The 16,562-nt window shown below is 32.7% G+C and overlaps 1 protein-coding gene across 1 annotated transcript in view; it reads right to left on the reverse strand.

The window, feature by feature from the left end:
- Positions 1-1,344: 1,344 nt before the first annotated feature.
- The window catches only part of LOC143242309 (small conductance calcium-activated potassium channel protein-like), a 17,456-nt gene continuing 2,238 nt past the window's right edge, over positions 1,345-16,562 (reverse strand). The window contains exons 3-5 of the mRNA XM_076485671.1: positions 13,433-13,560; positions 8,111-8,180; positions 1,345-3,646 (exon numbers count right to left, since the gene is read on the reverse strand). Of these exons, the coding sequence (XP_076341786.1) occupies positions 3,320-3,646; positions 8,111-8,180; positions 13,433-13,560 (525 nt within the window). The 3' untranslated portion in view covers positions 1,345-3,319. The remainder of the gene's footprint in view (positions 3,647-8,110; positions 8,181-13,432; positions 13,561-16,562) is intronic.

Below are 16,562 nucleotides of genomic sequence, written 5' to 3' on the forward strand. Positions count from 1 at the left end.
GACATGTCATCCTAGATACCTAACAGTTAATTTAATTCCACACCTCATAATGAGATATGTCATCCTAGATACTTAACAGTTAATTTAATTCCACTCCTCATGATGAGACATGTCATCCAAGATACTTAACAGTTAATTTAATTCCACAGCTCATCATGAGACATGTCATCCTAGATACTTAACAGTTAATTTAATTCCACATCTCATGATGAGACATGTCATCCTAGATACTTAATTTAATTCCATATCTCATGATGAGATATGTCATCCTAGATACTTAACAATTAATTTAATTCCACAGCTCATGATGAGACATGTCATCCTAAATACTTAACAGTTAATTTAATTCCACACATTATGATAAGACATGTTATCCTATATACTTAACAGTTAATTTAATTCCTCACCACATGATAAGACATGCCATCCTAGATACTTAACAGTTAATTTAATTCCACACCTCATAATGAGACATGTCATCCTAGATACTTAACAGTTAATTTAATTCCTCACCTCATGATAAGACATGTCATCCTAGATACTTAACAGTTAATTTAATTCCACATCTCATGATGAGACATGTCATCCTAGATACTTAAGTTAATTTAATTCCATATCTCATGATGAGATATGTCATCCTAGATACTTAACAATTAATTTAATTCCACACCTGATAATGAGACATGTCATCCTAGATTCTTAACAGTTAATTTAATTCCACACCTCATAATGAGACATATCATCCTAGCTACTTAATAGTTAATTTAGTTCCACACTTCATGATGAGACATGTCATCCTAGATACTTAACAGTGAATTTAATTCCACACCTCATAATGAGACATGTCATCCCAGATACTTATCAGTTAATTTAATTCCTCACCTCATTATGAGACATGTCATTCTAGATACTTAACAGTTAATTTTATTCCACATCTCATGATGAGACATGTTATCCCAGATACTTAGCAGTTAATTTAATTCCTCACCTCATTATGAGACGTTATCCTAGATACTTAGCAGTTAATTTAATTCCACATCTCATGATGAGATATGTCATCCTAGATACTTAACAGTTAATTTAATTCCACACATTATGATAAGACATGTCATCCTAGATACTTAAGAGTTAATTTAATTCCACACCTCATGATGAGACATGTCATCCTAGATACTTAACAGTTAACTTGATATGTCATGATGAGACATTCCATCCCATCAACTGATTATTTCTTTTAGCCCGACATCTTTTAAAAGAGATTGTGTTTTGTTTTAACAATTGAGAGTAATGAAGTCGTACATTTATAAACATAGATAAAACAATAAAAACACACGATAACTGTTGCATGTATAGAATAGAATTTTAATGGCACATGAATGGTGAACTTTGTATTAAATGTACAGTGATATTAACGTCTATGTCTGTATACATTCTTAACTGCGTGATATTTACGTCTACTTATAGGCATTGTTATTATAAATGTTATAAAGTGTAAAGTTCGTTTTAGAATTATTTATTTGTTCAGCATGGTGGTTCATGGACAGAAACTAATAATTAATGATTTTTAATAATTATTTTAAGCTCTCCTTGTATCGACAACAAAATAACTTGAATGTAAGAAACACCCAAAACATTTTTTTTCAATGTTCTCGTGGTGCCACCAGTGGCACAGCGGCACATTGGGTAACTTTGTGCTTAACTTCAAACTGTTTCGGTGGTTCATCGCTGAGGCACAGAGAGCCACAAAACACTAAACCAACCAACCAACATCGCTGGAAACCAGTTTCATCACAGCACTTTAAATAAACGTTCAGAACTTATAACATAAAATCGATGGGCTGTTTACACTTATGTTTGCCTTACTGAGGGCTAAAAAGAACCTACTTGTGAGGGCGTACGGGTTTCGCAGCTTCGTGTTTGTTTTCAAATGTGATCTTCGCTCTTCGGATTGTTTTACTATCAGCTCAACAATAAGTTAAAAACTTTGTATATTTGTTTTTACGCACAATGATACACAATGGGGACTATTTGTGCCATACCCACCACGGGTTTGAAACCCAGTGTTTTCAGAATTACCGCTGACACAATAGGATAAGATGAAGAGAGCAAGTGAAACAGTATATTAATTATGTATTCAGTGAAGAGAGATTCACAAATGTGATTGTTCATCTGTTTTAAAAAACACCAATGAAACTCTACGAGTAGAGAGAGGAACAAGACACAATTTATCGATTTCTCCACCTGTTGTCAACTGATTTTAATTCCATTAATTAGAAGTAAAATTAGAGGATTCTTCACTCTGGTCTCATGAACTTGGCCCGAAACAAGATACGAACTAAAAGACACATTAAACCAGACATTGAACCTACCACGAGAGATTTGTTGTATATAACGTATCCATCTTGTAAATCTACTTATATGAAGTCACCTTGTTTCTTGAGAATAACTTGGCATATTACGTTTCTTTGACAATATTCAGGTACGTTATGAAACTTGACTTCCCTGAGATGGCAACCTGTCGTACACGAGGTCCCGAACAGCTAAATACAAATTTTTGTTTTCATAGTAAGTTAAAGCTGAAATAATTTGGCAAAGATCTCTTGTAAGAATTAATACTAAACCTGTTAGTTGTTGTGACAACGACCATCTGATTTTGCTACACTTCTTCTGAACGACTTTATAGGCTACTTGACATTTCTGTAAGTATTCACAAAAGTTCTTCCGCTGTTAAATTAATAGTTTTAAGTAAACCCAATAAAGTAATTCTTTCCAATAAGTTCTAATTATCTCGTAAAGTTTTGTTAAACCAAACCTTTTGAGAGCCTCACTGCAAAAATATTCATTTGGTCTAAACAGATAAATCTCTGGTAGATTCCTTGGACTTGTCGGTTTTAAGTGACTCCGCCCCAGAAGTGGAGTTCTCAGCATAGGATACGAAGGATTATGGGTAACAAACTAACTGTTACTCTTATTCCTTTCACGGATTTTTCGTCGAACCAATTAAGTTTTCTCGTGAAACGTCACGTGACCTGAACCTCTGTGGAACTATTTTAGTTAAGAACGTACACCACTTATTTTGTTTTACTGCCACATCGCGCGAGTGTGGAATCCTTTCGTACATGGACGGTCCGACCTTACAGTGAAATTTACAGTCGGAGAAAGTAATCGACTAGATTCGGGAACAAATCAACATCACGAATGACACACAAAACTGGACATTCCACTCGTCTAAGTCAATCAATGTATGTACATTCACATGAACTTGTGCAAACGAGACATATTCCAAACTAATATTGCCGCTAACGAGTAGCAGATACATTCAGTTTTCTGTGGAACCCGCTCGGGGTATCAGAGGGGGATGTAATCCTCCAGTACTCTTTTGACCCGGAGGTAAGTTCATTGAAGACCAGTTGGGGCGGACCCCAAGCGAGGCAGCATCGTCCGGATGAAGGTGGGTTTGACGATGGTCGGCGGGAACCTGTTTTTGTCCCAGATGTTGGGCCAGACTGAGGGAGAGAGTTTCTGGAAGAGACTGGATCTGCTCTTGAATGATCCCAAGACGCTCCTCAAGTGAGGCCACTCGTTCCTCCAGCGTCTCCTGCCGTTGGTTCATGTCGGAAACAATTTCGTACACAGTGTTCTGTGTCTGGGAAGAGAACACAAGAGGGCTATAAAATACAGTTTGAAAAGTCACAATTCTCACTAATTATGTTCTGTGTCTGGGAAGAGAACACAAGAGGGCGCTATAAAATACTGTTTGAAAAGTCACAATTCTCACTAATTACCAGTGCCGTAAATCATGCTAATAAAATCACGGCAGAGGGCGTTGAAGTGAATTGACGTAAGTACGATTATGATAGTGAAAAGAATTGGGTTTGAAAAGAAATCTTTTCAAGGAAAATTAGAATTATTTACTTATAACGTCAGGTTTCCTTCTACAATTCAATATTTGTTTTTCAGACACGACTGAAGCATCTAAGTGTACTTTCTTATGAAGCTCGACAGAATTGTTGAAATTATAAAATATTAATAAATAAAAAGGAACAAGATATTTTGTAAATTAAAAAAGGAATGAATTATAAAGGGTATTGAATTACCTCCACATAATGAATTATAAAGGGTATTGAATTACCTCCACATAATGAATTATAAAGGGTATTGAATTACCTCCACATAATGAATTATAAAGGGTATTGAATTACCTCCACATAATGAATTATAAAGGGTATTGAATTACCTTAACATAATGAATTATAAAGGGTATTGAATTACCTCCACATAATGAATTATAAAGGATATTGAATTACCTCCACATAATGAATTATAAAGGGTATTGAATTACCTCCACATAATGAATTATAAAGGGTATTGAATTACCTCCACATAATGAATTATAAAGGGTATTGAATTACCCCCATATAATGAATTATAAAGGGTATTGAATTACCTCCACATAATGAATTATAAAGGATATTGAATTACCTCTACATAGTTGGTCGTGTATCTCAGAGTAAATACCAGAATTTCACCTAGAAGTTCTCGAGGCAGAAATAAATTCGTCTAATATAAGTTCTACAAGTATAGAGTTTAGGCTCAAAATGAGATTCTGGTTCGTTAAAAAATAGGACTCATTTTTTAAAACTACGTCGGTGCCATGAACCGAAAGATGATGCGAAGAGAAGTTTCATTTAACATGGAAACTTGATTATAGTTTTCTAGATATTTCTACTCGTCCTCCACGACCTTTAGGTAAGAAAACTAGTTTTAGATCTGACAATTACCGTCTTTTAAACGAATCGCTGAATTAGAAATAAATATCTTTCGACTGTACAATAAAAAATGGAATATTTAGTTTAAAGTCGCGACAATTTAAAGTTGTAATGAACACTTCTTAGAAGGAACGTGCAAATTAAGTTATAAGAAAGTCCACGGTTTATTGTAAGAAATATATAGCTACACCAATTATAAATCTCAAGAACACTGAAAATACAACCATGATTATTTGAAACGCAAGCATTGTGGACCGAAGTTTAGTTTTTAACATATTTAAGTTTTTTAATTACTTAAATAAGCCTAGTGTATACGGCTTACAGATACAACAAAATTGTGATATAATTAAATTGTCAGAATAACTCACCACACTGAACAAACTGTTGAATAATAATTAAACAATATAGCTTAAATTGTCTAGCTAGTATGATATTCGGTCAAAAACTAGAATATTATACTCGTTTTTGGCCGAATAGTTAGCGTGTCTAGATCACGAACCCAAAATTTCAAGGATTGTGTTCTGTAACATTATCTTCAATTAGAACTTAATATCGATACCAAGACAAGAATGTTTGTTTTGTCTATTTTGAAATTCGCGCAAAGCTACACGAGAGCTATCTGCTCTAGCTGTCTCTAATTTACCAGTGTAAGACTAGAGGAAAGGCAGCTAATCGTCACCACCCACCGCCAACTCTTGGGCTACTCTTTTACCAACGAATAGAGGGACTGACTGTCACATTATAATGCTCCTACGGCTGATAGAGCGAGCATGTTTGTTGCGACCGGGATTCAAACCCGCAACCCTCAGATTACGAGTCGAACGCCTTAACACACTTGGATGAAAACAGTTAACACCAAGTTTCTTGAACATTACTTTCAAGTAATTTATTATTAACACTAAGAACTTGAAATATGACGTAATAATATGACGTCACACGACGTCAGAAAGATAAAATGAAACAGCGATACTCCCTGGGTGTGAAAAGAAGAAACTACACAACTCTATAGATACGTCATTTATTTTTCAGGATATAACAGCATTAATAACTTCCATTAAATACCAATGTATCTCGTGCTCAACACGAGAAATGGAAACAAAATACGATGTTCCTAATAAAGTTAACTTTTAATTTAACCTCGACACCAGGAGCATCTTTTCCAGCCAGTTTGAAACAGCAAATCACATTCTTTTACGATATATAACCGAAACCAATACCTTTCGCTAAAAAAAAAACAAAAGATAGAAAATTTCATTATTTTCGTCCAATGAACGACGAGGAAAATCGACAACCCTCAAGACGTCTTTGAAAGACATTTCAGCTGAATTTTGTCTTTTAATAACTATACTGACGATTAAAGATGTGACATATGATATGTAATTAGAGTAATAACTTTCAATTTATACATTTAGAAACACACCTCATTTTAAACCCATATTTATTAAACATTTTAAACTTATTTTGTTTGTCGTTATTTAGAATTTATTAAGAAATTAGTTTTCGGTCTTACATATATAAACTGTGACTTATTTTACAAATTTAACTTGCATTAGTAACAACTGTTTACACCTCAGCCACAATAGTGATGAAATACACTATTTAGTCTGTTGATAACATTATGTAACACAAATTTTGTTCCTGGATAGTGTGTGTTTAATTACTTATGTTGTAAAGTTACAGAAAGTGGTCATTATTCCCTTCAAACTTTGCTTTTGTGACCTGGATAATGAAATTTAGAAATTAACCTATTTTATATGTAAAAACGGGCAAATTTGTACATTTACATAAGGTCTGAATAAAACAACATATGAATCAAGATTTACATGTATTTATACTAAAGTAATACAAACATGTTTAGAAGTGAGTAGTTTTTCGAGATTTGTGACTGTAATGTAAATAACTTTCACGTATCAGTCACCAAATATAGTCTCCCATCATGTTTTCATTATACACTCCCAGGTCACAAAAGCAAAGTTTAAAGAGAAAAAAGTAGGTCTTTTCCATTTACTTTAGGAATAAGTAATAACACTTTCTGTACAGGAACAAGAAGTGGTAAACATTGTGTTTACATAGTGTTATAATAAACATTGTGTTACATAGTGTTATAATAAACATTGTTACATAGTGTTATAATAAACATTTTATTACATGTGTTATAATAAACATTGTGTTACATAGTGTTTAATTAACATTTTGTTTACATAGCGTTATAATAAACATTGTGTTACATAGTGTTATAATAAACATTGTTACATAGTGTTATAATAAACATTTTATTACATGTTTTATAATAAACATTGTGTTACATAGTGTTATAATAAACATTGTGTTACATGTGTTATAATAAACATTGTCTTTACATAGTGTTATAATAATCATTGTATTACATGTGTTATAATAAACATTGTGTTACATAGTGTTATAATAAACATTGTGTTACATAGTGTTATAATAAACATTGTTACATAGTGTTATAATAAACATTTTATTACATGTTTTATAATAAACATTGTGTTACATAGTGTTTAATTAACATTTTGTTTACATAGTGTTATAATAAACATTGTGTTACATAGTGTAATAATAAACATTGTGTTACATGTGTTATAATAAACATTGTCTTTACATAGTGTTATAATAAACATTGTATTACATGTGTTATAATAAACATTGTGTTACATAGTGTTATAATAAACATTGTGTTACATGTGTTATAATAAACATTGTCTTTACATAGTGTTATAATAATCATTGTATTACATGTGTTATAATAAACATTGTGTTACATAGTGTTATAATAAACATTGTGTTACATAGTGTTATAATAAACATTGTGTTACATAGTGTTATAATAAACATTGTTACATAGTGTTATAATAAACATTTTATTACATGTTTTATAATAAACATTGTGTTACATAGTGTTTAATTAACATTTTGTTTACATAGTGTTATAATAAACATTGTGTTACATAGTGTAATAATAAACATTGTGTTACATGTGTTATAATAAACATTGTCTTTACATAGTGTTATAATAAACATTGTATTACATGTGTTATAATAAACATTGTGTTACATAGTGTTATAATAAACATTGTGTTACATAGTGTTATAATAAACATTGTGTTACAAAGTGTTATAATAAACATTGTGTTACATGTGTTATTGTTCAGACAAAACGCAAATAGGAATGAAAATCTACGTATTCAAAATTAAATGATAGAAAATGTAAAGTTTCTAATTTTATTAAACAAATCTTTGTGCTGTACAATTATAATGAATCTGTTTAATTAGAATTTAATGAATTATCATAACAGAATAAAAACAATATTTTTTACCTTCGCCATATCGGTAATTGTACTAGCGCTGTCCATTAGTTTTCGTTGATCCATTTTTACTTTTCTAAGCCTGAAACAAATATAATTATGAGAAACCCAAATAATCAGTTGAGCATTACGAACGAAATACTTCGTTGAACATAGATTTTTATTCATATTTTATCAGAGCTCACAAATAACCTGTTGACTGCCAAGTATTTCAGCTGCTACAATACAACTCTAAAGCTTTTTCATTTTGTATCTTTTTTCGTGACGTAATTTTGGATCGAAAGTGAAACAATTTGTAAGTAGGTCAAATGCATGTACGGTGCTGACATCTGGCATTGAAGTTAGGTATTATTGATAACGTATTAACTCGTTCGTGGCACTGTGTTACCGATCGGATTGGACGAGTTATTTCGTCTACGGCACTGAACAGGTTAAATATTCTATAACTAATTCGATATTCGAAAAAAAAACAACTTTTTAGTGTTTCATGAAAACTGAACTAAATAAGCAGTAAAAAAAAGATATTTATAAAATAGTTTCACTTTGGACTATTAAACGTTAAAGGTTTTCTAACTGTCACCATCCGTGACTTTAGCTACATAGATCTATCTAAACTTAAAGTTCATTCATTTTATCCTAACTTTCTGTTCCAAGTCTTTGGAATATTTTGTGTATTATGTCGAAGACGTCACACGAATTTCTCAGATTTAGTTTGTTTGTTTTTTAATTTCGCGCAAAGCTACACGAGGGCTATTTGCGCTAGCCGTCCCTAATTTTACAGTGTAAGACTAGAGGGAAGGGAGCTAGTCATCATCACCCACCGCCAACTTTTGGGCTACTCTTTTACCAACGAATGGTGGGAATGACTGTCACATTATAACGCCTCCACGGCTGAAAGGGAGAGCAAGTCTGGTGCGACGGGGATTCGAACCCGCGACCCTCGGATTACGAGTCGAATGCCTTAAACCACCTGGTTATGCCGGGCCGCTATCTGTACTATCCATCCCTAATTTAGCAGTGTAAGACTAGAGGGAAGGCAGCTAGTCATCATCACCCACCGCCAACTCTTTGATTACTCTTTTACCAATAAATAATGAGATTGACCGTAATATAATAACGCCCCCATAACTTCAGATTACGACTCAAGCGCCCTCCCCATGTGGCCGTTAGTTCTAGTATAAACGTATTAAATTGTGACCCTTCCTAATTATCCATGGTGCTTTGGTTTCATAGATAATGAAGTTCGTTAGGCCTAAAACGTCACAATCATATATCACTGTTTTCTGTAAAACGTGAACCAAGTTTCATTAGACTTCTTACAGGTGATTATCTCTTTGTACAAACACACTTTTCTCTCATAGCTATGCTTATGGTTACGTGCTTTCCATAAATAAACCTCATTGAAAGTTGTAGTATCATTAACGTATGCTACGTTAGGCTAAAGTAACTGCGTTGAACTTGCTTCACGTTACGTCTTTAGCATTTATTTGTGGGCAAAAATATTCTGTTCTACTTTTAGTCAGTGTGAATAATATTTTAGACAATTTACATCAAGTTTTGTCTGGATGTAAAATAATCCGTGTTCGTAACTTCGTAACAAACCAAGATAAGTCTTGTCTAGATGTAAAATAATCCGTGTTCATAACAAACCAAGATAAGTCTTGTCTAGATGTAAAATAATCCGTGTTCGAAACAAACCAAGATAAGTCTTGTCTAGATGTAAAATAATCCGTGTTCGTAACAAACCAAGATAAGTCTTGTCTGGATGTAAAATAATCCGTGTTCGTAACAAACCAAGATAAGTCTTGTCTGGATGTAAAATAATCCGTGTTCGTAACAAACCAAGATAAGTCTTGTCTGGATGTAAAATAATCCGTGTTCGTAACAAACCAAGATAAGTTTTGTCTAGATGTAAAATAATCCGTGTTCGTAACAAACCAAGATAAGTTTTGTCTAGATGTAAAATAACCCGTGTTCGTAACAAACCAAGATAAGTTTTGTCTACATGTAAAATAACCCGTGTTCGTAACAAACCAAGATAAGTTTTGTCTACATGTAAAATAACCCGTGTTCGTAACAAACCAAGATAAGTTTTGTCTACATGTAAAATAATCCGTGTTCGTAACAAACCAAGATAAGTTTTGTCTGCATGTAAAATAATCCGTGTTCGTAACAAACCAAGATAAGTTTTGTCTACATGTAAAATAATCCGTGTTCGTAACAAACCAAGATAAGTTTTGTCTGCATGTAAAATAATCCGTGTTCGTAACAAACCAAGATAAGTTTTGTCTACATGTAAAATAATCCGTGTTCGTAACAAACCAAGATAAGTTTTGTCTACATGTAAAATAATCCGTGTTCCTAACAAACCAAGATAAATCTTGTCTGGATGTAAAATAATCCGTGTTCGTAACAAACCAAGATAAGTCTTGTCTAGATGTAAAATAATCCGTGTTCGAAACAAACCAAGATAAGTTTTGTCTGGATGTAAAATAATCCGTGTTCGTAACAAACCAAGATAAGTTTTGTCTGGATGTAAAATAATCCGTGTTCGTAACAAACCAAGATAAGTTTTGTCTACATGTAAAATAATTCGTGTTCGTAACAAACCAAGATAAGTCTTGTCTACATGTAAAATAATTCGTGTTCGTAACAAACCAAGATAAGTCTTGTCTGGATGTAAAATAATCCGTGTTCGTAGCAAACCAAGATAAGTTTTGTCTGGATGTAAAATAATTCGTGTTCGTAACAAACCAAGATAAGTTTTGTCTGGATGTAAAATAATCCGTGTTCGTAACAAACCAAGATAAGTTTTGTCTGGATGTAAAATAATCCGTGTTCGTAACAAACCAAGATAAGTCTTGTCTAGATGTAAAATAATCCGTGTTCGAAACAAACCAAGATAAGTTTTGTCTGGATGTAAAATAATCCGTGTTCGTAACAAACCAAGATAAGTTTTGTCTGGATGTAAAATAATCCGTGTTCGTAACAAACCAAGATAAGTTTTGCCTGGATGTAAAATAATCCGTGTTCGTAACAAACCAAGATAAGTTTTGCCTGGATGTAAAATAATCCGTGTTCGTAACAAACCAAGATAAGTCTTGTCTAGATGTAAAATAATCCGTGTTCGTAACAAACCAAGATAAGTTTTGTCTACATTTAAAATAATCCGTGTTCGTAACAAACCAAGATAAGTTTTGTCTACATGTAAAATAATCCGTGTTCGTAACAAACCAAGATAAGTTTTGTCTACATGTAAAAGAATCCGTGTTCGTAACAAACCAAGATAAGTCTTGTCTGGATGTAAAATAATCCGTGTTCGTAACAAACCAAGATAAGTTTTGTCTAGATGTAAAATAATCCGTGTTCGTAACAAACCAAGATAAGTTTTGTCTACATGTAAAATAATCCGTGTTCGTCACAAACCAAGATAAGTTTTGTCTACATGTAAAATAATCCGTGTTCGTAACAAACCAAGATAAGTTTTGTCTACATGTAAAATAATCCGTGTTCGTAACAAACCAAGATAAGTCTTTTCTGGGTGTAAAATAATCCGTGTTCGAAACAAACCAAGATAAGTTTTGTCTGGATGTAAAATAATCCATGTTCGTAACAAACCAAGATAAGTTTTGTCTGGATGTAAAATAATCCGTGTTCGAAACAAACCAAGATAAGTTTTGTCTGGATGTAAAATAATCCGTGTTCGTAACAAACCAAGATAAGTTTTGCCTGGATGTAAAATAATCCGTGTTCGTAACAAACCAAGAAAGTCTTGTCTAGATGTAAAATAATCCGTGTTCGTAACAAACCAAGATAAGTTTTGTCTACATGTAAAATAATCCGTGTTCGTAACAAACCAAGATAAGTTTTGTCTACATGTAAAATAATCCGTTTTCGTCACAAACCAAGATAAGTTTTGTCTACATGTAAAAGAATCCGTGTTCGTAACAAACCAAGATAAGTCTTGTCTACATGTAAAATAATCCGTGTTCGTAACAAACCAAGATAAGTCTTTTCTGGATGTAAAATAATCCGTGTTCGTAACAAACCAAAATAAGTTTTGTCTGGATGTAAAATAATCCGTGTTCGTAACAAACCAAGATAAGTCTTGTCTAGATGTAAAATAATCCGTGTTCGTAACAAACCAAGATAAGTCTTGTCTGGATGTAAAATAATCCGTGTTCGTAACAAACCAAGATAAGTCTTGTCTGGATGTAAAATAATCCGTGTTCGTAACAAACCAAGATAAGTCTTGTCTGGATGTAAAATAATCCGTGTTCGTAACAAACCAAGATAAGTCTTGTCTAGATGTAAAATAATCCGTGTTCGTAACAAACCAAGATAAGTCTTGTCTGGATGTAAAATAATCCGTGTTCGTAACAAACCAAGATAAGTCTTGTCTGGATGTAAAATAATCCGTGTTCGTAACAAACCAAGATAAGTCTTGTCTGGATGTAAAATAATCCGTGTTCGTAACAAACCAAGATAAGTCTTGTCTAGATGTAAAATAATCCGTGTTCGTAACAAACCAAGATAAGTTTTGTCTCAATTTCAACTGTAGAAATATATTTCACATGTCGTAGATAGAAATTCAATTTTTAATGTTAATTAATAAACAAACAAGATATATTTAAGGCTCCGAGCTAAACGGGAATAGTTATTTCATGAATATTTTATTTCTGATTTTACGCGAATGTATTATGAGCTAAAAATACACATACCTTTAATACACGAATGTACTGTGAGCTAAAGATACACATACCTTTAATACACGAATGTATTGTGAGCGAAAGATACACATACCTTTAATACACGAATGTACTGTGAGCTAAAGATACACATACCTTTAATACAACTTTCCTCTTATTGTTTGCAATTACAGTGAATTGTCACAAAATGCTATATTGGACGACAAATATAGGTCCAAAATAACCAAGTCTAAAGTTACACGGTTTTTAAATATACTATGTAAATATTTAAAACAAACACTGATGTACGTTCGTTTTCTCACTGTAGAGACATTACATACCTGTAGATGGCACCACTATATGTGATGTATGTTGTTTTCTCACTGTAGAGACATTACATACCTGTAGATAGCACCACTATATGTGATGTATGTTGTTTTCTCACTGTAGAGACATTACATACCTGTAGATGGCACCACTATATGTGATGTATGTTGTTTTCTCACTGTAGAGACATTACATACCTGTAGATGGCACCACTATATGTGATGTATGTTGTTTTCTCACTGTAGAGACATTACATACCTGTAGATGGCACCACTATATGTGATGTATGTTGTTTTCTCACTGTAGAGACATTACATACCTGTAGATGGCTACTAGAAACTTCCGCTGATGAGCCCTCACTTTGGCAGAGTTAACACGTTTCACCAACTTTGTATTCTTGTATATCAACCATGTTTCTCGAAGTACATTCGCTGCCGCATTCTTCAACTGAGGCAAGGACAATTTTATTAAACACAGAAACTGCTTAAAGTAAGATTTATTAAACACAGAAACCGCTTAAGGTAAAATTTATTAAGCACTTAATCCGCTTAAGGTAAATTTTAATTAAGCACAGAACTGCTTAAGGCAAATTTTATTACGTACAGAAACTGCTTAAGGTAAATGTTATTAAGCGCAGACACTGCTTCAGGTAAATTTTATTACGCACAGAAACTGTTTATGGTAAAAACAGTTCATTGCAGAATACATACAATTAATACACACTGTTTTGTAATAAAAGAACGTAAGTTAGAGATTTTTTTTGCGTGAGTGAAGAGAAATCGTAAGTATCTTTCCGGTAATAAAATATTTACGTTTTGCTTTATGAAGTACCTATTTTGTTTCCGGTACAATAAACTGCATGGTACTTTAAACGTACGCTAGAGAAGCACTTATTTTAGTTGGTATTGCAATGTAACTCTGTCACAATGTTCTTACCTTTATATTTTAGTTGGTATTGTAATGTAACTCTGTCACAATGTTCTTTACTTTATATTTTAGTTGGTATTGTAATGTAACTCTGTCACAATGTTCTTACCTTTATATTTTAGTTGGTATTGTAATGTAACTCTGTCACAATGTTCTTACCTTTATATTTTAGTTGGTATTGTAATGTAACTCTGTCACAATGTTCTTTACTTTATATTTTAGTTGGTATTGTAATGTAACACTGTCACAATGTTCTTACCTTTATATTTTAGTTAGTATTGTAATGTAACACTGTCACAATGTTTTTACCTTTATATTTTAGTTGGTATTGTAATGTAACTCTGTCACAATGTTCTTACCTTTATATTTTAGTTGGTATTGTAATGTAACACTGTCACAATGTTCTTACCTTTATATTTTAGTTGGTATTGTAATGTAACACTGTCACAATGTTCTTACCTTTATATTTTAGTTGGTATTGTAATGTAACTCTGTCACAATGTTTTTACCTTTATATTTTAGTTGGTATTGAAATGTAACTCTGTCACAATGTTTTTACCTTTATATTTTAGTTGGTATTGTAATGTAACACTGTCACAATGTTCTTTACTTTATATTTTAGTTGGTATTGTAATGTAACTCTGTCACAATGTTCTTTCCTTTAACAAGTTTCGATTTCCCACTATTCTTCTGTTTTGGAATAATCGCCAAAGTTCGGTGATATAATTTCATGGGACCCAAAAAATATTTTGAAAGTAAGTTACAATTGTTGACAACTATTTCTAACAATCTTCAGAGGATGATGATAGAAATATGAACAATGAGGTCGTTTTTCACTTCTCTTCGTTTTACGAGAACCAATTATTTACATCTCATATACTTTCGACAGAACCACTTCTATTGTTACCCTTTCGAAACAGCTCCCTCTGTCATAAACTTGTGGAAACTTTGGATTTAGTTCAGGAGAGCACAGTTTATCTGTCCCGCGGTTTTACGACCTCACTTATTATCCATCTTCACCCATACATTGGTGTCGTAACCACATTATAACGCTGAGTAGACTTTAAACAGAGTCAGCTTTATTAGGTTGCATATAGAGCAACTTGGCTAGTCTTGTTTAGGTTTCTGGATCTTTTCGAGTGGCTTCAAACGTGGTTCTGTTCAATATTAACAGATGTGGACATACCACTCGAATGGACGAACGACAGAAACTCCAGTACAAAGAAAAAACTGAACTTCAGAATCAATCTGTCTGGTCAATGGTGAAGTCAAGCTTACTTACAGTAAAAAAATTAACACTATTTCTAATCACAACATTTATAACACTCAACACACCATTCTCAGTCATAACACTTATATCAATCATCACACCCTTCTCAGTCGTAATATTTATAACACTTAACACATCATTCTCAGTCAACATTTATAACACTTAACACATCATTCTCAGTCACAACATTTATAACACTTAACACATCATTCTCAGTCACAACATTTATAACACTTAACACATCATTCTCAGTCACAACATTTATAACACTTAACACATCATTCTCAGTCACAACATTTATAACACTTAACACATCATTCTCAGTCAACATTTATAACACTTAACACACCATTCTCAGTCACAACATTTATAACACTTAACACATCATTCTCAGTCACAACATTTATAACACTTAACACACTGTTTTCAATCACAATATCTGTAACACTTAAAGGATGAACTGCTGTTTTTAAACTCGTGTTATAATAACAAATTCAAGCAATAAAAGATGTCAAAGCAAACTGAACCACCTTTAGCCATATAAAAATAATAAATGTTTTTTTGTTACAAAGTATTGGTGTTGAGACTAAACAACCAGGAGAACAAGTTAAGCAATCAATTTTACATGGTGGCGCGAAATGGACCATACAGCTGTTTCGTTTAGAATAGTTCTAAATTAATTACTCTGAAACAAACAATTATTCAGTTGGTTTAAATTCTGTTCAGACATGTTTTTTAGTACTAACCGTACAAAAAACTTTTATTACACAGGTACTGTAGGACCAAAGTCACTTTGGTTTAGTTACAAATTCACAGAGTTTATAGCGAATATTTAAATAGAAATTCTTGCGAGGGTTTGTTCAGAACCTAGCCTCTGGATTCTATGTGTGGCACCATCTTTCCATCTTTGAAAGTTAACTGAACCCAAAAGAAAGAATAACGTTATTCCGAAAACGAGACAGATCTTTGATTCCAAAAAGAAAAAATATTTGAAATTATGCTATTTCCCATATGATCCCAAACGAAAGTCTTGTAGATAGACATGCCTCATCTACGATTACACGTGTTACACTTATTTTTTCTGTTTATATAAAAAAAGAAAACACTATGGGCACGTGATGTTTGAAACCTCACCCACAAACATACTGAACCTTCTACACATTTAAGAATTATTTATGATAGTGTTAAGACATACATTTTTGTGAGAATGTTTTATGTGGTAATATCACAACGTTACGAAAATTTTACTTTG

This window comes from Tachypleus tridentatus, unplaced genomic scaffold (genome assembly GCF_004210375.1).
Source record: "Tachypleus tridentatus isolate NWPU-2018 unplaced genomic scaffold, ASM421037v1 Hic_cluster_2, whole genome shotgun sequence".
NCBI classification, from domain to species: domain Eukaryota; kingdom Metazoa; phylum Arthropoda; class Merostomata; order Xiphosura; family Limulidae; genus Tachypleus; species Tachypleus tridentatus.